Below are 26,807 nucleotides of genomic sequence, written 5' to 3' on the forward strand. Positions count from 1 at the left end.
TTAGTAAAATAATCTTAGTAATGAAGGAAAAGTTTGAAGATTGTAATATTGTTTCCTTTATTTGTGAACATGAAAGCAGAAAGGTAGTGTGAGATGTACATACATTTCAGAAAACTAAGTAGATCACAATATATTGTTCATTATAATTTAACTATCATGTGCTCTCAGATATAGTTAATGACCACTACATATATTTCAGAAATGTCTAGAAGTCACTTCACATGAAAAAATGATGGAAGGAATGCTAGACATTTAACGTCGGAAAACGTTGCCTTCAGGAGGATGTGCTTTTCGTCTTCAAACGTATAATTCCCTGTTAGGTAGTAGACAGAGGATCCTTTGTGTTCCTAGTACTAAACCAACTGATTAAAAGTTAAATATAATAAAATCCTTGTAAGAATTAGAATAATTCAAAATTAAATTGGCTTCGTTAATGAAATAGAGTGTTCCTCATTACTGGGTGTTTTAGTGATTTCTTAATTGCTTAAAGTCATAATTCTCATCTGCTGTGAGTAGCAGTGTTTGATAAAGATTTGTTGAAGGAGTGGATAACTAAACTGATGAATGGATGGATGGCCTATCACTGTTGGGGCAGAAGGGTGGACTAGATCACCTCTGAAATCTAGATTGGCGTCCTTGCCAATCTATATTTCTTTGGTGTTTTTATTCCAGTAGAGTCGGAGAAGTATATTCAATAGCAGGAATGGGCTATAGTGATTCTCCTCAACAGAGGAGCAGTATTCCTAGCATACTAGACAAGTATTCAAAGACTTAAAGGATATCCAAGATTGTGGTAAGGTTTTATAGGTACTAGTGGTAGAAGCACAAGCCTGGGAATCAAGAAATCTTCATTGCTTTAACAAATTAAAAAAAAAAAAAACTTTTGAATTTCTGTTAATACCAGCTAATTAAATATTTCTCATTGTTTAGCTTGCTTTACTTTTAGAATTGCTGGTTGTTCCTTGTCTTTATTAAAGTTGGTAAAACTGGCGTTACCTTTGAAGTTTAAACAAATTTCTCCCTACATTCAGTGGGTAGTTTGGACTCGGCAGCATTTGCTAACACAAGTATGGAGGCCAAAGATTTTCAGGAAGAGAATACAAATAAACTTGACACATCCTAAAACCTTGACTGAGAAATGTTGAGAAATGTTGCCATGACAACCATGTTTTGTACTTAAAGCTACCCATGGAAATAAGTGATGATCTACACTCCCAATATAGGCTTCTAAATTGGGACTTGGATGACAACTTACAATGTAGTTAGAAAATAGGTTGAAGTTCTGGGAGGTGAGCAAACTGGAATCAATGTTATTGCCGTGGAGATGGTCGGCAGGAGGTGTGTAATGATTATGCAAGGTGCACTTTAGGCAGAATTCCCATATCTTCCAGCTGAGTTGCCGCAAGCCCATATGTTCTTTGCTCAAGATGATTCAATTCTCAAAGCTGCTTCATTGACCTTCCTGGTCTATAACTCAAATGAAAAACCTTTTTGCAATCGATTATGTTACATATAACAGTCAAAAGTCTCAATGAGACTTTATATATGTGAAAATTTTTACCTCTAGGGTAGTTCTACAGTTTGGCATGAATTGGCTCTCTGGTAACATAACGCTCATTTATCATATATTGTTGGTAAATATCTAAGATTTTAAATATTAATGGTACTTATTCAGGTTACAGATAGTATGTCCTATATTTGACCCTTCTTTTTAATTACCTGACATAATATACTTATATGTATTATTCAGGCTCAGAAAATTATTATACTACTGAGTTTCATTTTAAATGTAATATTCTTTACCACACTGAAGAGACCAGTGAAAGGCAAGGAAGAATGTGTTGGAATAGTGGGCCAAAAGACAAAAGATCAAGGTTCTTATCTCAACTCTGAAACTTAGTACCTGTGTGATCACAGTCAGGATTTTATCTTCTCAAGGCCTTGGTTTTCAATGTGAAGTGGAGATAATGCATTTCCTGTCAATCTAATGGGGGTTCTTCTGAGATTTAGCAAGCAAGTGTATGTGGGAACATGTTAAAAATGTGTCCCCAGCTTTTCTTTACAAAAGTTTGGATTTCAGACAAGTGATAATACTTACTTTCCTTTGCCTGTACTATGGTGGGCTGACTTTAAATCTACTCTTAAGCAGTTTTAGAAAATATTCTGATCAGTTGATGAAACGCAGAAATTCCTTTTTTTTTTTTTTTTTTTTTTTTGCCACACTGCTCGGCTTGTGGGATCTTAGTTCCCGACAAGGGATTGAACCCGGGCCCTCGGCAGTGAACGCACCAAGTCCTAACTACTGGACCACCAGGGAATTCCCCAGAAATGCATAGTTTTAAAAAATGTATTAAGGCCTTAGAGTTGTCTTCCATTCCCCCCTTTAAAAATTAGTTGTCCAGTTTAGCCCAAATAATTTGATGTTTCAAAATGTTATTTTTTTCATTTTCAGAGATAACTGATAAATGGGGGAAGTATATGTTTCTTTCACCATGGTAATGATGTGTTAATATTCATGAATTAAGGAGTGGAGTCCTAATGTCAAGAACATTTGAAGAGTCTAAATCAAGATTTTTGTAGCTTCAACATCAGACAAATTTAATCATTAGTTTTGGACATAGGTTTGTGGATATTCCTATATGGTCACAAATCACTAGCAAGCAGATGAAACAGTAAAACTGTCAACTCTATTCATTATGGTTTTAATGCGTATTTTTATGTCTGTTTTACTTCTATTGACTTATACTTTAGTACAACTTTTATTTTCATTCAGTTGATCTGTGAAACCAGGGAAGATGCTGCCATTCCTGTTTCTTGGAGGCAATCTGCCTCCATTCTTTCTGTTCCTTCTCCAGATTCAAGAAGGTTGTACAAATCTCCTTGCTCCTCTATAGAAAAAAGAGTAAAGATAAAGCCAAGAGTATGTGGTATAATCTCTGTAGGAGATACCAGGTCTGGGACAGTTGTTAAGGAGTGAACTGCAGCTCTTTCTGGCAACCCTTCTGAGTGTGACTTTGCTTTGGAGCAAAGGGGAAAAGAAGAGAGGTCAATAAAGATGGTGGGGAAGACAAGGATCCAGGCTCCTTCGGCAACTCTCCATTCTCCAAACTCCTTGTTACTTAATGTCCCTATTCCCTAACCTTACCTTTGAATTATCTTCTGATGTAGTCTCTGCTTGCTTGCTTTTTGTTCCCTTGACATAAATTTATGTAAGAGTTGGACCTCCTTTTGTTACCATATCCATCATTGCCTGAGCCAGAGGCATAGTGTTTGGTGAAGCTTTAGTATCATCATGTAACTAAAGTTGCTTGTCTTTCTCAATCACTCAGCAGCCTCAGTAGGAGTATTTCGTTTATTGTCTAAGGGAGGAGTTGCGTAGTTCCCCTCTTCAGAGCATGTGTTAAATGCTACTGCCTTTTTCCAATTTGACAGTTTGGAGTTTGCCCCGCTATCCACATTTCTACAAAATTGCAGTTATCAAATTGCCACTGAATCCCCTTTGGGTATTTTGTCCCTCCCTCTTACAGATGGAGTCACAAATCTAAATTCTGAGGCTCTAGGCTCCTTCTCTGTGATCTTCATTTTAGCTAAAACAGATCAAGAGCAACCTTATTCTTAACTGACTCCTCTTCAATTTTAGGGTTTTTGGTTATGCAGTTAGTCCTCTTCCCAGCCTTGTCTTCTCCCGGACTAATCAGTGGAAAGGTTATTTTTGTGACTTCAAATCAGGAGTGACCCCTAGCCATTCTGGCAGTAGTAAGCATTCCACATCCCGTTTAATATCCCATTTCTCCCCTTACACCTCTTCCCTGACAATAGCACCACTCATCTTTCCCCCAGGTAACACCATAGTCGTTATTTAAATTACAAGAGTTAGGGGTCCTTTCAATATCTCATCCTGTCACCAACTGTAAACAAGCATAAAAGATCTGAGAGACATCCAGACACAGGCTCTTCAAGGCACTTTTTTTTTTTAATAGAAATATAGTTGATTTACAGTGTTAGTTTCTTGTATACAGCAAAGTTATTCAACATATATATGTGTGTGTGTATATATATATAAACTTTTACAGATTCTTTTCCATTATAGTTTTTTTGTTTTTTTTTTTACAAGATACTGCATATAGTTCCCTGTGTTACACACTAGGAACTTTTTGTTTATCTATTTTATTTTATTTATTTATTTATTTTATTTATTTATTTTTGGCTGCGTTGGGTCTTTGTTGCTGTGCGCGGGCTTTCTCTAGTTGCGGCGAGCGGGGGCTACTCTTCCTTGCAGTGCGCGGGCTTCTCATTGCGGTGGCTTCTCTTGTTGCAGAGCACAGGCTCTAGGCGCCCGGGCTTCGGGAGTTGTGGCGCACGGGCTCTGGAGCGCAGGCTCAGTGGTTGTGGCACACGGGCTTAGTTGCTCCGCAGCATGTGAGATCTTCCTGGAGCAGGGCTCGAACCCGTGTCCCCTGCATTGGCAAGCGGATTCTTTTTTTTTTAAATAAATTTATGTATTTATTTATTTAGTTTTGGCTGTGTTGGGTCTTCGTTTCTGCGCGAGGGCTTTCTCCAGTTGCGGCTAGCGGGGGCCACTCCTCATCGCGGTGCGCGGGCCTCTCACTATTGCGGCCTCTCCCGTTGCAGAGCACAGGCTCCAGACGCGCAGGCTCAGTAGTTGTGGCTCACGGGCCCAGCCGCTCCGCGGCATGTGGTATCCTCCCAGACCAGGGCTCGAACCCGTGTCCCCTGCACTGGCAGGCAGACTCTCAACCACTGTGCCACCAGGGAAGCCCCCCCACCTATTTTATATATAGTAATTTGTGTCTGCTAATTCCAAACTCCTAATTTATCCTTCCCCACCCCCTTTCCCCTTTGGTAACCATTAGTTTGTTCTCTATCTGTGAGTCTCTTTCTGTTTTGTAAAGTTCATTTGTATCGTTTTTTTTAGATTGCATATATAAGTGATATCATATGATATTTGTCTTTCCCTGTCTGACTTACTTCACTTAGTATGATAATCTCTAGGTTTATCCATGTTGCTGCAAAAGGCATTATTTCATTCTTTTTATGACTGAGTAATATTCCATTGTATATATATACCACATCTTCTTTATCCATTCATCTATCCATGGGCATTTAGTTTGTTTCCATGTCTTGGCTATTGTAAATAGAAGGCACTTCATTCTAATGGTATGATGTGGCATCTTATTTTGGTTTGTATTTGTATGTCACTGACTAGTGATGTTAAACATCTCTTGATGTACTTATTGTCTATTTGTCCATTCTCTTTTGTTAAGTATTCTACCCAGTTTCTTAAAATTGTGTTGTTTGTCACCTTGTTTTTGAGGTATGCATTCTCTATATGTTTTACATACAAATTATTTGTCAAATATACATATTGCAAAAATGTTCTCCCAGATTGTAGTTGGACTTTTCGTTTTTTCAAAAGAGCCTTTGGAGGAACAAGTGTTTTTAATTTTGATGAATTCCAGTTGTTTCTTTTATGTGCTTTTTGTGTCCTAAGAAATCTTTCTTTACATACTTGGTAATGAAGATATTCTGCTATTTTTTTTTTTTCAGGACCTTTATAGTTCTGGCTTTTTATTTAGGTTGAAAGACTTGTCATGGAGAAAGAAAACTTCCTCTACCCTTCTAGGTTCTTCTGGCTGGTCTAAGAATTAAATTGACATGAGACATATTAACAGGAGACTATCGGATCTAATTTTGTACATACAGGAACCCCACAGGCGTGAGAAGTTGAGTTAGAAACGTAAAATGAGGTATATGTGCCATCCTGAGCTAAGGGATAGGATAGGGGCGTGAGGCTTCAGAGAGAAGGAGGGTAATTCACAAATAGGAAGAGCAGTTGTGTAGTAATTGGATATTTGCCCTGTCATACAGATAGGTCATAAAAACTTATTTCTGGTAATAGCTCTTATTATGGGTAATGCCCCCAATTTAAATTCTTTAAGGGAGAAGTAAAGCTTTGCCTTGAGCCCACAGGGTCTCAATTGCCTTTAGCTCAAAATAATCCACATGCTAAAGTAGCACATCTTGGGGAGGCTATTCTGAACCCCTAAAGATTATACATGTAAACCGTTTTTAAAAATCATTGCTGTTCCCTTTGTTGAACAATCAGAGGGTGGTGGTTGAGTGTTTGTCACATGGTGTTTCAGAAGGTAAAGTACTTCAGATGGCTGTCCAGGACATTTTTAAGCCATAGTTAGGGTGGATTCTTACTTCAAGATGTTTGATTACTTGTTACAATTCATTCTATAGCTCATAATTATATTTCAGTCTGTGTAATGGAGGAATACTATACTTTAACATTAAATTTTTTAAAAATCAAGAATAAAATATATCATTCCAGGATTTTCTTTTCTTCTTTATCTCTTTGCTCCATCCCCTCATTTTTCCTTCTCTCCTTTCTCCCCCCACCCCACTTCATTCATTTTTCCTTACTTCTTTTTTTTTTTTTTTTAAATCTAATATGTCTTTCTAACATTACAGTATTGTGTGCTCTCATAGCTGAGACTTTTAGATGATAAAATATTCCCTAAGTACTGATTAGCTCTTGAGATCACATAATGGGATGTTCTTTTATCATGGCATGTTTGCATCACTGATCTTGTGTACCTTGATGATACTGTAATTGATGTTTGTTGCTTTATTATACTACAGGAAATTACTTGGGAAAGATGTGGGACTATATGCAGTGTAACAGACAGCTATAATTCACGACCAGTTGTGGAAAAATTAGCTCTTAGTAATGTAGTTTGGGTATAAAATAATTCTCTGTGATCAAGTGAGGATTGGAAATTTTACATTGCAAAATGAGATTCCCTCAGGTACTTATGACACAGTGTTTTTGAAATGACAAATAATAGCATAGCCTAAGCTTTATGGTGGGAGGAGAGTGCATGCTGTGTTCTAGTTACAGGGGTACTATCATTTTGAAGGCTGAGAATTCTGATAGAAGTTTGCTATAATGTAGACCTTAAAAGTTCTATTGTTTGGTAACATTTCTTAAATCTGTTTTATAACCTCTTGAGGTTACAACTTCTTAGTGTGCTGATTATTGAATGGTCTGAATGCAATATCCCTTAGGTCTATTTGCCACTGCCTCAAATGCATCTTACAGGAACTGCATTCTTGCTTGGGCTAAAAAACTGTTCTTTTTCTTTGCCACAGGATAAGAAATGGGTTCTCAATCATGAAGATGTCACATTGGGAGAATTACTGGGCAAGGTATGTAATCCACTGAGCTGAAAAACCAAATCTTGATAGTGATTGTGAACTCTACAGATTCATTTTCTTCAAAGCCTTTCTTATATTCCAGCACACAGCAAGGCACATTCCCCCATGAACCGAGAAGAACACAGTGCCATATCTGTTACAAATACTGTGATGTTCACTGAAATAGAAGTGTGAAAATCTTTGAAAAGTTTAAGAATTATCTTGACTTTTAAGAATATTATATTGTATATTTTCCTCTGAAAGAACTAAAATCCACAATAATTTTATTACAGTGTAGTAAAGCCAAAACTAGTGAGCTGAGATTTGAAAAGAAACTGTGATGTAATAAAAGTTTAAATACTTAATAGTCTTATTCTATTTGTTTCTGGTTATACATGATAGTTCAGAGAAAATGCAGTACTGCTCTTTGGGATTTCAGAATTGTATATAGAATCACAGTATGTGACAACATGGGACATGTTATTTCAATCTGAAAATTATGTGGACAAGGCACATGTTTCAATATATCTATTTTGTAGCTAGCTCTGTTAGTGGTCAGAGGAGGCAGCTATATATGATGAAAGTCTCTTTCTTCCAACCTGGTTGGGAGTTTCTTCCAACTCATTGGCCATATGAAAGTATATTATAACTAATAATGATGGCCGACATTTAATAATCAAATGGGCTATTTGAAAATTTGTTATTTGTTTATAACTGAGTTCCAATAGATAAATATTAACTTCTTTGTCGATGACTTAATTAGTGATGTTTGAATTGAGTTGAGGTTCATAATGCAATGTAAAAAAATAGTATAAAATCCAGATAGCTAGGGAAAACTATCACTCATACATTTCTGAGTGATCAGTACTAGAATTTAAGGCTCAACGTTTCAAGTAAAGAAATAAATGATTATTCATTACTTTTTTTGATTTAAATGTAAACTTGATGAATTGACAAATTTCCCCTAGTTTTTAGTCCTGATGTGTGTTGAGAAAGTAAATCCCTGTTGAAACAATCTACTTTGCAGGATTCTTACTATTTTAAAATATCTTTTCCAAATAGAAGCATTAAATTGCTATTGGAAAACAGTTTCTATTGACTGCTAATACTTATTTAGTAAGTAAATTCTAAAGAATTTCAAGCTACAAGCAGTAGCTGGTATGTTTATTTCCTCTGTGATGTGGCCATAACTCTTAAGGAAATATTTCTTCATTTTCATTACTTTAGGTAACTCAGTAGCAGTGATTGGGCTAAAAATTATTACAAAAGTAAATTAATTTCCATGAAAATACAATTAAATAATAAGTTATAAAATTAAACCAGTTACTGAAAATAGTGTGTTGAGAAGAGCAGATTTTTCAGTTCTAAGGAAAAAATACTTTCAGTTAAAGAGAGATGTTTCAATTATCTTTGTTTAATATGTGATACATGGTATTTCACATATTAGGAGGAATTTTAGCCTTTAGGTCCTCAATAAGGTTATTTCAAAGAATAATTGTTTTCAATGACAAGGCAGTAGCATGATATCAGCTTTAATAAATTTTATCATTTTTAGTAAAACACTTCAACTTTAGAGACACTATATAGCTTAATTTCAGCAAATATATTTGAGTTGAAAAATGTCGTTTAATATTTTCATTACCTATTCTGAATATTTATAGTATACTGCATGAAAATGCATGAGAAAAATAATTAGCCATGGTTCTTATACTTTGGAATTTAGTAGTAGTATAAGGTTGAGATGGGAACTCTGTTTTTGAGCACTGTATTTCTATAGACTGTACTTGATATATAATTGGTATTCAAAAATATTCATTCCTCAAATATTTACTGAATGCCTTCTGTGTGCCAGGCACTCTTCTAGGTTCCTGGGATACATCCGTGAACAAAGCAGACAAATATCCTTGCCCTTAATGAAGCTCATATTCTATCTAGCAGGGAAAGACAGGAAAACAATAAACTTAATAAACTTAATAATAAGAACACTTCATAATGTTAAAGGGTGCTAAATCCTGTGAAAATATAAGGAATTTAGGAGTGCTATTGGACTGCTATTGGTTGGACTTGCAATTTTTAATGGGGGAATCCAGGTAATAAGCCTTATTAAGATTGTTTCTTTCCAATGAAAACCTGGGGAGGAGGGATTTAGCCATGTGGTCAAGTGAGGAATAGGGTTTTAGACAGAGGGAGTACCAATGCAAATTACATTTGATGAGCAGGAGAGACAGTTTGCCTGTAACCCAGTAAACAAGGAATAATAGGATAGGGCAGCAAGTCAGTGAGGTGGTGAGAGTATAGATCGTGTAGAGCCATGTAGATCACCGTAATTATCAATACTTTGGCTTTAAATATGTGTGAAAAGGTAAGCTAGAGAATGATTTTGAGTAGAGGAGTGGCATTATCTTACTTTCTACAGAGTCCACTCTGGCTACTGTGTTGAGAATAGGCTGAGTTGGAAGGTTAGGAAGCTATTGTACTTACCTAACTAAAGATGATGGTTGCTGGATCAGAGGGGATGGCAGTGGAGGTGGTGAGAAGTGGTGAGTTTGGATTTGTTTTTAAGGTTGAACCAACTAAATATCCTGATGCTCTCTGTGGGGCATGGGACAAAGAGGGCAGTTGGCATAGGTGTAGCAGGTTTGGGGGGAATGAGATTAGGAGTTTGGGATGTAAATATTAAGGTTTGTCTGTTAGACTTCAAACTGGAGATGTTGAGAAAATGGTTGGGTATTAAGTCTGGAGTTTGGAAAAGAGGTGTGGATCAAAAGTACAAATTTGGTAGTTGTCACTTACTTATTTGCTGGTTTATTTAGATGAGTTCAGCAATGGAGTGAGTCTAGATAGAGAAGAGAAGAGAGAGATTGAGCCCTGGTCACGTCAAAATCAAGAGGCTGGAGAGATGAGAAGCAAGATGATTGAGGTTGAGAAAGAGCAATCTCCTGGAAGGCAGGAAACCAGGAGATAGGATGCCTTAGAAGCCAAGAGAAGAAAGTATATGAAGGAGGAGAGAGTGATCAGTGGTGGCAAGTGCTGCTGAGAGGTCAAATGAGATGATGACTGAGCACCATTGACTTTAACAGTAAAGAGATCCCTAGTGACTTGGCTGAGCACTTTCTTTAGAATGCTTTATGTGAAAGCCAAACTGAAATATATTTAAGGGAGAATGGGAGGAGAGGAATTAGAGATAGCAAGGATGTAACTCTTTGAAGTTTTGCTACTTCATGTAACCAACTACATGTGGTGGTAGTTTCAGAAGGAATGATTTGTGTGTTGTTGGTTAATCTGAGAGAGGCAGCATGCTGGTTTGCAGTTGGCAATATGTAGTGAAAAATTCAAGATTTTGGAAAGAGATGAGAATTGCTGAAATAATATCATCAAGTAGGTAAGAGGGGATGGAATTTAATTTACAATGGAGGATTGACTTTAATAGAAGCACAGTAGTTCATTTTTATAACAGCAAGGAAGATTGGTAGGAGGGTAAATGTGGGACTGAGAGTCTGGAAGTTCTCTTTATATTGCTTCAATTTTCTCAATAAATTGAGCAAGGTTATTAACTAAGAATGAGGGTGTGGGGAAGGTATGGGAGCTTTAAGAGGAGAGTCGAAGCGGGGGGAATAGTTAATTGGAAGAATGAGAGTGTGAATGGTCTAGGGAATTGTAATATAATTATTGAGCAGTATTAAGGCCCCCCTAGAGGTTTGTGTTCATGAATTTAAAGTGAAACTAGTCAACATCATTGTGGATTTTCTCCAGCCACATTTAGCTGCATAGGAACAGAGTAGGCCGTGTTGCATTTAATCTGGGTTGTGGATTTGATGAGGGAGTTCTACAGATGAATAGGAACAGAGAAGTTGAGAGTATGTAGTAAACAGTTGTTATAATTATTGGGCATGGAATTTAAGCTGAATAAGGAAGAAAGCGAGGCTGTTAGGGGGTTATGGACAATAAAAAGTAATAGGGTCTGAAGATTTGGAGGTTCCTATAGGGTCAAAGGATTCTGAGTCCGAATACTAGAGGAAGTAAGCTAGAAAAATAGAAGCCAGCCAGAAGATGGGATGAATGAAGTAGGTATTACAGAGGAGTTGCATTATTGGTGATGGCAAAGTTTAAGGTATGATCATAGAAAATAGGTTGGAACATGGATCATTGGAAGAGGGATGGTCACGTAACAGAGTTTGAAGTGTTGGAAGGATCTTTAAGTGTCTATTGAAATTTTCAAAGTTTTAAGACAAGAGTAACACCGGATACAGTGATCCAGGAGCTCAAATTGTCAACAAATGAGGGAAAATATTTTCAAATTCAATAGCTGCTAGCAACAGTAAGGGGTAGTGGGTATATAATCAAATAATAACATTTCAAAGCTAGGGGTTTTTAGGAAAGCAGAAGGGAAAATGTTTTGAAAGTAGTGACAAGGAGCTCGATGAATCCTGTATTCCATCTCTCAGGTGGTGGGAGAAGCATGGTGTGTGTGTTGGGGGTGCGGGTGGGGTCATCACAGTTTTAGAAGGCACAGGAAGCTCACCCACCATTTGAGTGTTCTCAAGTGAGAGCCAGGTTTCTGTTAGAACAAGAAGGCGAAGAGAAGGACCAAAGAATAGATCAAGATAAAATTCTGATGATGGACCACAAGTTCCAGAAGGCAACTGGAGGTTTAGGACAGAAGGGAAATAGTTGGAGATAACAGGTTGACGAGGAGTCTGCAGAACCTAATGAGAATTAGAGAGGGGGAAATGAGGACCACCAGGATCTTCTGTGAGGACCAACAGAAACACACAAGAGGAGTAATGAAATTTAGCCTCATGGACTTAAAGCCAGTAGCAGAGATGAAGCTGTGCCTGTTACATGGTAGAGAGCAATGGATGTCGTAGGCTTTTTCCTGACCTCTTTGGATGGAGAAGAGGTGGTCTGTGAAGCAGAGTCTTTTTTGCAGTGTTTGAAGATTCCTGACTTGACCACCGTTAACAGAATTGAAGTCTTCTGAGTAATGATTGTTAAATGAATGTTTACAATTTTCAAATGCCTTGTATGTGCCAAGAACAGTTATATAGGACAGAAACCATTAGAAAGGTACAAAGGGGCAATGGGATGATAAGTGTTCAGGAACAAGATGTATAATTTTGGGAAGATCAAGAAAGTCTTCATGAAGGAGGTGGCATAGAAATGAATTTAAAGATTAGTTAGCATGTTCTCTGATTGGAGGTGAGGGGAAAATGTACAGAAGGCATGGCACATCTTTTGGGATCACTAAGTATTTGAATTTAGGACACATGTAGCAGTCAGAGGCTAAGATGGCTAGACAGAGGCTGAGAAAGGAATGGTAATGGAAGGATAGATATTAAATAAGGCAGTGGTATAATCAAAGTTGTGTCTTGGAGAGATTAATCTGGCAGTGCTGTGGTGGACCGGCTGAAGAGGGTGAGGGACTAAGGATGAGATCAGTTTAGGTGAGAAAAATGAGATCTTGAATCAGGGTAGGCTGTCTGAGGTGCTACGAGGAAGACAAAAGTGTTCCACAGGAAGAATCTGAATGCTTGTAGAGAGTAATGGCCCTAGTAAATGAAAAGGTAATTTAGTCAGGAAATGTCTTCTAGTGAATAAAATGTTAAGTTTCAGACAAGGTGAGTTTTAAGTGCTTCAGAATCATTCAGATAAATAGAGGCCCAGCAGTAATTGTGTGTACTAATACCTTCTCTCAGCTCTAAATGATGTGATAATTGTGGGAAGGAAAAAAACCTTGAATAACAGGGAAGGATATAAAGCTCAGATTTTTCTTTTTCTAGTTTGTGATGAATGTGCACTGTGTTGAAGTTATTGTATGTTTACTTTTCATGTAAGGGTGATCAATCATCGTTTTGAATGAATATTTAAGAGTTGAATATTAGATTTAATAATACTATTCATTACTTAAATATTCAAGTATACTTAAAATATTAAGTAAAATAAGTGTTAAATTAAGCAAATAGTAATTCTTTAATAAATGAATTTATTAAAATACCTATTTTAGTAAATTTAAATGATTAATAACATAAAATTTATACACCTTGGATCATAAGTTAAGAGTTACATTGAACTTAGAACTCAAACTCATTGATTATCAGACCTCTAGTTTAGTTACTTGTTGCTCAACAATGACAGCATTAAAGCTAATTATAATACAGTGCTTGCACATTATAATTATAGCTATGTAAAAAATACATATGCATACATAGAAAGACTTGAAGAGAATACTCCAAAATAGCTGTTGTGTTAGCTTTATAGATCTTCTCTATATTCTTTTGTTTCATAACTATAATAAAAGTGACTTCAAACTGGAAATAAGGCATTTTAAATCAAAATATGTTCTAGCCATAGAGTAAGGTTAGGTGTTCAGACATTTGATAGAAATGAGCTCATCATGGGTGACACTGGCATTTGGGCAAGCACCTCATTTTCCTTGGTATCTTTCAGGGACTGACAGCCTGCAGCAGTGGCTGTTGACAGTCCTTCATCTGCCTTGGTTCTGTTGCCTCTCATCTAGTGTCTTACTCTCTCACACTCTCGTCCAAGTGACATCTGGCTGTGTGGATCAATACCACCAGTCACCTCACAGAATCTTGGCTTTATTTATTTATTTATTTATTTATTTATTTATTTATTTATTTATTTATTTATTTAACATCTTTATTGGAGTATAACTGCTTTACAATGGTGTGTTAGTTTCTGCTGTAAAACAGAGTGAGTCAGCTATACATATACATATATCCCCATATCCCCTCCCTCTTGCGTCTCCCTCCCACCCACCCTATCCCACCCCTCTAGGTGGTCACAAACTTGGCTTTATTTTTAAACGCCAACCTAATAAAACTTAGAGCTAAGGGGTGAAGGGAACTAGATGGAGTGAAACTTAGGTACTTCTGACAGCATTAGTTTTTCCTTTTATTCTATTTCAGTTTTTTCCCATTTCATTTTCAATTCTCCACAACCCTCAGTCCCCCAAATGGTTGGTGTGTTGGGTAGTGTATTTAGAGTATTGGTAAGAGCAACATTCCCAGTCTTTATTTCCACTTAAAACTCTGAATAAAGCTAACAGAGTACTTTGATGAACTCAAAACTCATCATTACATGCTTTCCTTGTATTTTGCAAAGGTTTACGTGGCTGTCTTACACTCCAAACAATAAATATATTTGTATTTTCAGGGAAATTTTGGTGAAGTATTTAAGGGCATATTAAAGGATAAAACTGCTGTTGCTGTTAAAACGTGTAAAGAAGATCTTCCTCAGGAACTGAAAATAAAATTTTTACAAGAAGCCAAGTAAGTTCTCTAAAGTAATGTAAATATGTATTTGTAATATAAGTAAGTGATTCATTAAAACGTAAGTTTGAAGATATCGTAAATATGATTTGATGAATTAGAAGTAAGCACTTTCAGGGCCCTCAAAAGTAGGCACTTATTATACAATGTGAAAACAAAAAGTTTCTATATGTTTGAGTTAGACTGCAGGTCAGTTAGACAATCACAGTCAAAAGAACCAGATGCTTTTGAGAACAGTGAGTATTCTTTGAGTCCTTGAAAAATATTGCAGTATTTTGTGCTTTTATCACACGTGCATATACACATATGCATATATGCAGTGTTGTGATTGTCCTTATACTAAGAATATTACTGTATTCTATATATAAAATCCATAATTTAGACATATATTTAGGTATATAATTACATCTTTCCTACCCTCCTTAGATATTATTGCTTGATTCTTTATTCCCAGCTGTTAGCTTTATTTTCTGAGAATCTCAAATTTCTTCTTCAGCTCATTGCATTGTTTCTTTTCTAACTGATCTTTTAGGATGATTGTCTTCTCTTTTTTCTGTTTTAGCTAGAATTTAATGTTCCAGCTTGCCAGCCCTATGTTGCAAATAGTTTAAACTCTTCTGTTAGTGGTAAAATCTAATATATACAACAAAACACAAAACAAATGGAAAGGGGCTTTGGATAGAGTGAGAATGGACGTATGAATGGGAGATGGATGGATGGATGAGTAGGTGGATAGTTGGGAGGGAGAGAAGGAGAAGGAGGATATATAGATCCATAGATTGGTGGTATAAAGGGAAGGAAGGAAAGGTGTGTGTGTGTGTGTGTTGTCTCCATCATGGCATTGTATATAAAATTGAAGTTTTTATAAAGTGCCATGGGAGAACAGAGGACATGGCAATGAAAGAACTAAATCCCGTGGCATAGAGCATCGTGATGTCATTTCTCCATCATCTAAAAATGGATATTTATAGCAATGGATTAAACTAGTTGGGTGCATTTATTAAATATTATCTATGGAATAAAGTTGCAAACCTTTTTCATGTATATTATTAGCAATTCAGAAAAAATATCCTATGATGAATTTAAAGGTATGCTATCACAATTGAAACTTGTAGCCTCATTATTTTAGTTATTCATAGGTATCTTAAGGTATCTTGCTTTCTAATTTGTGAATGTTTTACTGAAAGTTTAATTTCTTCTTCTAAAGTGAGACTGAAATTTTATGTTAAAAATGACAATTACATCCACACAAACTCCCAAGTATCCTTTAACAGATAATAAAGCTATATATTTAGCTATTTAATGTTATTTGGATTCATCCTGGCTGTTTTGTGGAATTTCTTTATTAAGCAGTTTTCAACCTAAGAAATGACATTTTGGATTACAGTCAATCATTCTAAAACTTCCTTTCTAATTCCTCATAGAAACTGTAAACTCAGTTATTGACAGAATATTTTCTTTATCTCTAGAATTCTTCCCAGTGTGTTTTTTCATTTATTAAACTTTATATATGTTCAATCGATAACATTTTTCTTAGAGCTATCTCTGCTTTAGTTGTCCATGTACAGCACACATATAAACTGTTTTATCTTTCTCCAAATGAAGTTAGTTTTTTCATTCTCCTAGAAAGGAAACTGTGTTTTTTCAAGTATCAGTGAATTTATAACTATGTCAATAGGATAATATGGAATATCATTTGGTAACAGAAATCATCAGGGTAGACAGTCCTCTGAGGGAATCTAATCTATTTTTAACTCATGCTTGGGATCCTATAGATGAGTCTATGCTACTTTTATAGCTCTCTGAAATTCTGCCTTTATCCAAACTAAAACTTCTCTGCCTCAGCTTAAGTCTTACATTACTCATTGTTTAACCTTCTGCCAGGTTTCTCAAAACTTTTTGAGTTTTTACTATTTTGAAATTGATCATGATCATCAAGAAAGTATGTATTATGAAATCTAATATGAAGTGATTACTCTATTGCATTTATCAATATGAATCGTTCTATTTTTATTTGTTTTAAATGAAGTATATACATAAAATAAAACAAAACAAAAAGATGCTGCCCTAACAGCTTACAGTTTTTGGTCCACTAATACTTTCCAGCTTTTGTGAGGGTGCCTAAAACCAGATACTTTGAAGGGAGTTCTACATATTTTGGACTAAGTAAGTTATTCCTATTTAGCATGGTTATTAGCTATTCAGAGTAGATAATAATTTTTAAATGAATATTTAATTGAATAAAAACTGACTCATTTATATCTATATTTTGCCAAGATTTATCAAGACTTATATACATCCCATTTATCATAATTTGGGTTTGTACTAAACTTTTAAAAATTGTGTTGATTAAAGTGCATTCTACTTGTGCACACTACTCATGATCATAAATTAATGCTTACAACTTAAATGGTAACTATTCTTATACTTCTCTTATCCAGAATTCTCAAGCAATATGATCATCCCAATATTGTCAAACTTATAGGAGTTTGCACACAAAGACAGCCTATCTACATAATTATGGAACTGGTTCCAGGTAATATGATTTTAGAGGTTTCCTCAATGACATTTTAATGTCATGTTTTATTGCTTTTATATGTTCAGTCTCTTTGATTTCTCCTTTAAAGTTTCCAAGGATTTTGTTTAACATTTTCCTGATGACGAAGAGCTTGTATACATACTTGATATTTTTATAGTCTATAATACTTGCTATTTTCTAGAAAGTGTCAGCCAACTTTTTTAAGAGAAGATATATTATTACATTGCAGTTACACATGGAAATTAGTTATATATAATCTTTCTGTGAGAAAGGCTATTTAGATAAATAGTCTACTTAGGTTTACTTTATAATAATGATAGTACTGTCTTATATTTAGTTCATTGTATATCATTTTACAAGTACATTACCACACATCCTTTTGTTTAGTTGTATATAATAATATCATAATGCTTTGGATCACAAACTATGAGCTTGTTTGATATGTGGACAAAAAAAAGGTAATCTCTCTAGGAATTTGTCCTTTTATTTCTTTCTGGTGACTTTTAACACCTCCAGGTATTTTGGTTAACTACTTTTGCCAACAAACAAGGATAACATCAAACTGATATCGTATTATCTTTAAGTTATTTTTATTGTACATCTTTCTGTTGTAGAAAATATAATCAGAGGTAAAATATGATCTTGATAAGATTTATAAATACAGTATTTAATAACTGAAAAGGATTTGCTTTGTTACCTTAACTATTTATTCATTTTAAAAGGAGAAACTTAAAGGAATATAAAACATTTTTCTAACTTTAATATGCATCACATAAACCTGATATTGTAGATTACCCATTAAAAACTTTCCATATAATTCTTTCATTATTAAAGGATAAATTGGTCCAATTTTACCATGCTGGTTTGATTGCTATTGGAATATTTCTTTATTACCATATAACTGCAGGATTCTTAGATCATAATCATTTTCATCCTCAAGATGGAGATATATATTTGCATGGTTTACACTATTTACAATTTATATCTTAAAGTAGCTTTCATACAATTTTCATACAAAATTTTTAAAACAATTGAATAGCCTATAATTTTAATTAAAATGGGATATTTAAGTATTATAAATACATAAAACATTCACATAATGCAAATGATGCCCCCAGTTACTAAGGGATGTCACTGAGAAACTTAGATTTGAGAGGTAGGACAGACTTGATGAGGAAAAGTCATTTTGGTGTTACTATGACTGATTAAAGGAGCATGGTAACAAATTTCTGATGGCAGGTCCAAACTGAATAAAGCAAAAGATAGCTTTGGAAGAGAGCCAGGGGAGTGTTTATCTGGACACTAAATAGTAACCTTTATTGATATTTTTTTTAAATGATTAAGAATAATAAACTTCATTAGAAAACGTCCTACTCAACAATCTGATCTCACCCCAAAGCTAACTGCTATTTATTTTTTTGTGTTTTTTTCCCCCAGGAAAATATTTAATATAGATACCATGATTTTATGCCAATGTTTTAATTATTCAGAATCTTAACATTGATGATCTTTTTTTCTATTATTAATATAACATGGTTTCATTGTTTCATATTCATCCATATAGTTCTACCTTTTCTTTATAATGGCTACAGAATATTCCATTATATGGCTTTCTATAATTTAAATCGATCTTCTATTTATGGATACTTTGGTTGTTTCCATTTTTATTATTTGGGTTTTTTTTCTTTTTTAAACAGTGCTTGAGTTGGATCTGAGTTTATGTGCATTTCGATTTATGGTTAATGTATTAGTTTTCTATTGCTGCACAACAAATGATCATAACATGGCAGCTTTAAACAATATCCATTTATTACCTCACAGTTGTGTAGGTTAGAAGTCCAGGCAGGCTTTACTGGGGTTCTCTGCTTAGGGTCTCACAAAGCCAAAAATCAGTACATCAAGCTGAGTTCTTGGCTGGAGGCACTGGGGAAGAATCCATTTCCAAACTCCTTCCGGTTGGTGGCAAAGTCTCATTTCTTGCAGTTGAGAAATGGCCTAAGGTTCCGTTTCTTTTCTTGCTGTGAGCCAAGGGCATCTCCCAGCTTCTTAAGGTTTCCTACATTCCTTGCTCTTCAGACCCAGTGTGTCACATCTTTCAAGTGCTTTGAATTTCCCTAACTTCTCCTTCTGTTTTTCATTTTGTTCTGTTTTGTTTTTCAAAAAATACCCTCCACTTTTTTGAAAGGTCTTGTGATTAGATCAGGCTCACCTGGCTAATCTGCCTATCTTTAGGGCAACTGTGCAATATGACAAAACATAATTATGGGATTGATATCTAATCATGTTCACATGTTCCAGGGATTAGGGTGGGACATTACTGGGAGGCCATCTTCAAATTCTGCCTACCACAGTGGACTTTGCTAAATTTTCTTGGAGGTTAGTTGCAGTGTGGGATCTGAAACTACATTGAACTTTTCGTACTCTGTTACATTAGTTCCATTGGTCAATCTTATAAGATGAATGCATGATTTTTGTAGCATCATGCTTTGTCATTTCTCATTTGGAAAATATCAAGTGACCAGGTTATATAGATCTTCCAAACAGTGAAATAATTCATTATACAGTATCAAAAGACCACATTCATTAATGTCATCACTAATCTCACTGGAAAAGTAATAGGAAGTATCAATTTCTTTATAGCAAATGTGTTTTCCAAAATTTTAACTTTCATTGCAATGCTTGGATTTTTTTCCCTGGTAACAAAAACTGTCAGTTTTTTGCCTTGAAGTGTTGGACTTACTTAATTCAATTTTGAGAGAATGTCAAAAATCTAATATTTAATAATCATAATTTGTCAATCTTTTTGAAAACAGATTTATTGATATGTAATTGACATATACTTTATATATGTACACTTTATTGTATTGACATATGTATACACTTGTGAAACCATCAGCACAATCAAAGTAATGAACACATCTATCACCCCCAGATTTTCCCCATGCCTCTTCGTAGTCCCTTCCTCCTCCCCCTCTCAACCCCTGTCCCAGTCAGCCACTAATCTGCTTTCTGTCACTATATATTAGTTTGTGTTTCTTAGAATTTTATATAAATGGAATCATATAGTCTGTACTACTCTTTTCTTTTTTGGATCTAGTTTGTTTCATTCAGCATAATTTTGAGATCCATCCATGTTGTAATGTTTATCGGAAGTTCATTCTTTTTTATTGCTGAGTAGAATAGCATCATATGAATATATCACCGTTGTTATCAACTGTTGATAGACTTTTGGGTTGTTTCCTATTTGGGGCTACTGCCAAGTAAGCTGTTGTGAACATCCATGTATAAGTCTTTGTATGGGTATGTGCTTTCATTTCTCTAAGGAAAATACCTAGGAGTGGAATAAATGAATTAGATAGAATGTATATGTTTAAATTTTTAAGGAATTGCCAAATAGATTTTAAAGTGATTATACTAGTTGGCATTCCCAACAGTAGTTTCTCTACATCTTCATCAACATTTGGTGTGGTCAGTCTTTAGATATTATAATTTTAGGCAGAAGTGTCTTATTGTGGTTTTCGTTGTCTTTCCCAACTGACTAATGATGTGAGCATCTTGTCATGTGCTGATTTACCATTCATATATCTTCTTTGAAGTGTCTATTTAAATAATGTGCCCAATTTTTTAATTGGGTTGTTTTCTTGTAATAAAGTCTCGGTTCTTTATATATTCTGGATACAAGTCCTTTATCAGATGTATCATTTTTAAATATTTTCTCTCAGTTGACTTGTCTTTTCATTCTTTTAATAGTGTCTTTTGAAGAGCAGAAGTTTTTAATTTCAAACTTTAAATTATGTTTTTCTTTTATAGGTCATGTTTTTGATGGTATATCTAAGAAATCTTTGTTGAATCCCAGGTCACAAAGGTTTTCTCCTATGTTTACTTCTACAATTTTTATAGTTTTAGAATTTAGAATTTATAGTTCATTCTATGGTCCATTTCATATGGTTGTGAGAAATGGTTTGAAGTTCATATTTTTGGCATATAGATATTCAGTTGTTCCAGCACCAATGACTCTCCTTTCTCTCCTGATTTTTTTTACCTTCATTTTTTAAAATATATTTATGTGTAGTTTTATTTTTGGACTCTAATTTCTGTCGATCTTTTTGTTTGTCATAATGCCAATACTACACTGCCTTGACCACTGAAGTTTTATAGTAAGTCTTGTATCAGGTAATGTTAGTTGTCTAACTTTGTTCTTTTTTGGAAATGTTTTGGCTGTTAGAAGTCCTTTGCATTTCTCTAGCAATTTTATTATTAGTTTTCCAGTTTCTATATAAAGGATTGCTAATATTTAGATTCGGATTACATTTACTCTATAGATCAGTTTGGGGTGCATAGACTTCTTAACAATATTGAGTCTTCTGACCCCTCTACATGACATATCTTTCTAGTAAGATAGGTCTTCTTTAATATCCCTCAGCAAGGTTCTGTAGAGTTTAGTGTACAGGACTTTCCATCTTTTGTCAAACTTATCTCTGAGTATTTGATCTTTTGTGATGCTATTGTAAGGGATTTTTTTAAAGAAATATGTTCACTATGGAAGTCACAGAAGATGTGAATAACACTGTCAGTCAACTTGACCTACTGACCTTTATAGGACACTCTACACAACATCACCAGGACATACATTCTTTTCAAGTACACAGAGAATATTTACCAAGATAGATCATATCCTGGGCCATAAAACAAATCTCAATAAATTTATAAGAATTTAAGTTCTATGAACACAACAGAAATAAAACAGAACTCAAGGATAGAACAATATTTGAATAATCTCTAAATATTTGGAAAGTAAACAATGCATAGCTGAGTAACCAATGGGTCAGAGTGGAACTTAGAAAGTATTTTGAACTAAATGGAAAGAAAAAAAACCACAACATCTCCGTATTTATATGATGCCTATTAAGCAGTACTTAGGGAAATAAATATAGCACTAAATGCCTATATTAGAAAAGATGAAAGGACTCAAAATTTTGACCTCAATTTCTACCTTAAAAAAGAGTGCAAATTAACCCAAAATATATAGAAGAAAGGAAAAAAATATAGAAGAAATCAATGGAATCCTTTGAGATTAATAAAGTTGATAAAACCTCTACATAGACTCTTCAGAAAAAAGAAGGCACAAATTACCAATATCAAGAATGAGAGAGGTGACATCATTGTAGAATCTACAGATATTAAAAAAGATATTCATAATATTTCCTTAACTTTATATAAAGAAATTCAACAACTTAAATGAAATGGACAAATTTTCTGAAAGGCAAAAACTACCAAAGCTCATTCAGCCTTCATAACCCCATATCTTTTATAGAATTGGTCATTAAGAAACCATCCTTCAAAGAAAACTCCAGACCTGTATGGCTTCACTGGTGAATTATACCAAAGTTTTAAGAAGAAATACACCAACTCTACACAAATTCTTAGAAAATTGAAAAGGAGAGACTACTTCTCAACTCACTGAGATCATCACGACCTGATTCTGAAACTAGACAAAAATATTACAGCAAAAGAAAACTACAGACTATATGTCATTATTACATATATAAATTCTGAGCACAATTTTAATGAAGCAAATGCAGCAGTAGGTAAAAATACATCATGATCAAGTGGAATTTATCCTAGGACTACCAGCTGATTTAACTTTCAAATATCAATCAATGTAATTCATATTAATAAAATTTAAAACTACATAATCATTTCAATAAATGAAGAAAAATCATTTGGCAGAATCCAACATTAATTCCTGTTAAGAATTCTCTGAAAATGAGGAATAGAAGAGAATGTCCTCACCATGAGTGGCTCCTAAGAAAGACATGCTCCTAAGATGACATCATATTTAATGGCAAATGACTGAATACTTTGCTCATTTATATCAGAAATAAGACAAATATGCCTACATTTACCACTTAAACACTATACTAGATGTTCTAGCTTCTAGGACAATACAGCAAAAAATAAAGCAAGAAAAAGTAAATAAAAATCACCTTTTAATATGTTTAAGGTATTTTTCACCTTTGCCACAATATTTCTTTGCCAGTGTTTGAAATCAAAATGCTAGCTACTATACTAATATAAAAGACATTATAGCATTCTATGGTAAAACCACTATAGCACTTAAAAATAAATGATTGGTTTTTTTCTTTTAAACATTTTTAAAGTAATTTAAGATAACACATAGTCTTTAGTGATTTTTTCTCTTCAGACACAGCTTCAAAATCTCTAGTATTGAACCACTTATAATCTAACATTCTAATGTTACGAAACCTGGGCCAAAATAGCAAGTTCAAAAACAATGAGCTCATAATTTTGACATTTTCAAGTTAAGGCCTGATAAGAAACTCTTCCTATTCTCTCAATTTATTGTTGTTTAAGCCTTATGCATCTTTTCCTTTCTCATCAGTGAACATGTTTACATACCAGAATATAAAGATAAATGAGGCAAACACCATAAGGTTCCTTGTAAAAATATATATATATATATTTCCACAATAAGATGAAAAGCTGATAAATACATGGTTATCAAAAGCATAGGAGAGATTTATCCCAGGTTTGCAAGCCAGTTTCAACATTTGAGAATTTGTTAATGTAATCCGTCACATCAGTAGGCTAAAAGAAAAAGGTGATCATATCAATAGATGCAGACAAAACATTTAACAAAATCCAACACCCCTTCATGAAAAAATTTTAAAAACTCAGAAAACTTGAGGAACTTGCTCAGTTTGTTTTTAAAAAAATCTATAAAAACCCTACAGCTAACATTATAGTTAATGGTGAGAGACTTGAAGCTTTCCCACTAAGATCAAAAACCAAGGCACAGATGACCCTCTGACCATTCCTTTTCAACATCTTACTCAAAGTCCTAGCTAACATAATAAGGCAAAAGGAACAAAAGTTGTACTGATTGGGAAGGAAGAAATAAAACTCTTTGTTTGTAGAAGACAGTTAGGCAGTTTCTTATAAAAAGTAAGCATACTTTTACCGTGCAATCCAACAATCACATTCTTTAGTATTTACCCAAAGGAGTTCAAAACTTACATCCACACAAAACCTGCACAAGGATGTTTATAGTAGCTTCATTCATAATGCCAAAACTTGGAAGCAACCAAGATGCTCTGCACTAGGTGAGTGGATAAACAAACTATGGTACATCCAAACAATGGAATATTATTCAGCACTCGAAAGAAATAAAATATTAAGCCATGAAAATTCATAGAGGGAACTTAAATATATATTGCTAAGTAAAGGAAGCCAATCTGAAAAGGCTACGTACTTTATGATTTCAACTCTGGCATTTTGGAAAAAGGAGAACCACGGAGACAGTTAAAAAAAAAAATTTCAGTGGCTGCCAAGGGTTGTGGAAGAGGGAGGTATGAATAGGTAGAGCACAGAGGATTTTTATAGGATATTTAAGCTACCATGTATGACATAATAGTAGATACATGTCATTTTACATTTTTTCAAACACATAGAACGTACAACACCAAGAATGAAACTTTATGTAAACTATGGACTTTGGGTGATAATGATGTGTCAATATAGGTTCATCTGTTGTAACAAATATAACAAATTCTAGCAAGGGATTTGATAATACAGGAAGCTCTCTAGTAAGGAGCAGGGATTATATGGGAAATCTCTGTATCTTCCTCTCAATTTTTTTTGTGAATCGAAAACTGCTCTCAAAAGTCTTAAATTTTTTTTTTAACATAAATGAAATAGACTTGGCTGTCTTTGAGTAAGTTTAAGCTCTGTCTCCCTCACTCCTCCATTTAGATCCTCCTTCCCTCCCATTCTTTTTTTTTTTTTTTTTTTTTTTTTTTTGACTGCATTGGGTCTTCGTTGCTGCGCGCGGGCTTTCTCTATTTGCGGCGAGTGGGGGCTACTCTTCGTTGTGGTGCGCGGGCTTCTCCTTGCGGTGGCTTCTCTTGTTGCGGAGCACGGGCTCTAGGCGCGCAGGCTTCAGTAGTTGTGGCTCGCGGGCTATAGAGCGCAGGCTCAGTAGCTGTGGCGCACGGGCTTAGTTGCCCTGCGGCATGTGGGATCTTCCCGGACCAGGACTTGAACCCGTATCCCCTGCATTGGCAGGAGGATTGTTAACCACTGCGCCACCAGGGAAGCCCCCTTTCCTCCCATTGTAGCATTCAGTGTCATATGTGCACGGTTATTGGAAGCCTACAGAGGGTAGTGGTGAAGATCATGAGCTCTAATAAGTGTTGGTGAGGATGTGGAAAACTGGAACCTTCATACATTGCTCATGGATCGTAAAATGATACAGCCACTTTGGAAAAGTGTCACAGTTTCTCAAAAAGTTATACATAAATTTTCCATATAAACTAACAGTTCTGATCCTAGGTATCCACCTAAGAGAACTGAAATGTGTGTCCACACAAAGACTGCAGTTGTTCATAGAAACATTATTTATAATAGCCAAAAAGTAGAAAGAATCCAAATGTCCATCAGCTGCTGAATGAATGAACAATATAGTATATCCATACAATAGTAATATTACTGTTAAATGATAGAGTCATGAGCTAATAATATATGCTACAGTATAGATGAACCCAAGTCCGATACAAAATGAAATGCCCAGAAAAGGTATCTATAGATAAAGAAGGAAGATTCGTGATTTCCTGGGGCTAGGGGTTTAGATGGGGATTGACTCAATACAGGCGAGAGAGATCTTTGTGGAGTGATGAAAATGTTCTAAACTGTATTGTGGTGACAGTTGTCCATCTCTCTCTGTAAATTTGTCAAAACTCACTGAATTGTACATTAAGATGTACAGCTCTTAAAAAAAAAAAAAAAAAAGACCAAGAGCCAGGCATTTTGGCCAGAAGCTTGTAAGTTCTATAATCTTGCTCAATCTGCTTAACCCTTCTGTTCCCTCCCTTAGTTTTCTTACCCGTGAAGTAAGAATAATATACTTGCTGTAAGAGCTAACGTACTGTGATTTTGTATGTGTATACCAAACACACATAGACACTTTACATATGTATATGTATATATAATTTATATTTATATATATAATCTTAGAATGTTTAACCATAATGACCACTCTGTGTATTCTCATCATGTCATAATTTTTATTGTTATTATTTTATAATTGACCAACAGAAGAAAATGACTATTTAAAATGACTCCTATAATCCAGGCAGAACTTTAACCCAACCTCTGAACTTGCCCCTGCCCCTGACTCTAATCCTAACCCTAGATTTCTTTAGCCAAGTGATGTGACAGCAAATTGGGAAGCATAAAGTTTGGTTTAGCTCTTCCCTTTCCACCACCATTTGTAACTGTTTAGTTTGTATGTTTTAGTATTTACCCTTCATGGGTCTTTCTTTACTTGTATCTAAAACTAAAGTGGCTGGATTTAAATGGCTTCTAAGTTTTAGCTCTAACCTATAATTTTTTAGTTAGGAAAATTTTTCTTAAATTTGAAACCTCTCATAACAAACTATTAGATTACTTCAAAACAGCATCTTTCTGTCCTTTCCTCATTTTACAAAAGGCATGATGGGGAAATAACCAGCTACTTTTCATTCTTAATAAAGTAGCATAATAATAAACAATATTTTACATTTACATAATATTTTACAGTTCTCAAAGGACTTTAATTAACATTTTGTCATTTGCTCTACCAGGCGGTATTGTTATCTCCATTTACAAATAAGCTAAATGAGGTTCAGAGAGCTTAGAGTGACTTGTCAACATCAGTTAAATACCAAGTGGGAAAACTGTGCTCTTTCTATTTT

At 34.7% G+C, this 26,807-nt stretch overlaps 1 protein-coding gene and 1 long non-coding RNA gene across 8 annotated transcripts in view; both read left to right on the forward strand.

The window, feature by feature from the left end:
• Nucleotides 1-26,807, forward strand: part of FER (FER tyrosine kinase) — a 457,469-nt gene that overhangs the window by 292,667 nt on the left and 137,995 nt on the right. For all 7 annotated transcript variants that reach the window (XM_082376336.1, XM_082376339.1, XM_082376338.1 and 4 more), the window contains 3 exons: nt 7,180-7,236; nt 14,401-14,516; nt 16,958-17,052. In XM_082376336.1, the coding sequence (XP_082232462.1) occupies nt 7,180-7,236; nt 14,401-14,516; nt 16,958-17,052 (268 nt within the window). The remainder of the gene's footprint in view (nt 1-7,179; nt 7,237-14,400; nt 14,517-16,957; nt 17,053-26,807) is intronic.
• The window catches only part of LOC309622615, a 463,955-nt gene that overhangs the window by 269,681 nt on the left and 167,467 nt on the right, over nt 1-26,807 (forward strand). The gene's annotated exons all lie outside the window — the stretch shown is intronic.

Source organism: Balaenoptera borealis (assembly GCF_965194805.1).
Source record: "Balaenoptera borealis genome assembly, chromosome: 2".
NCBI classification, from domain to species: domain Eukaryota; kingdom Metazoa; phylum Chordata; class Mammalia; order Artiodactyla; family Balaenopteridae; genus Balaenoptera; species Balaenoptera borealis.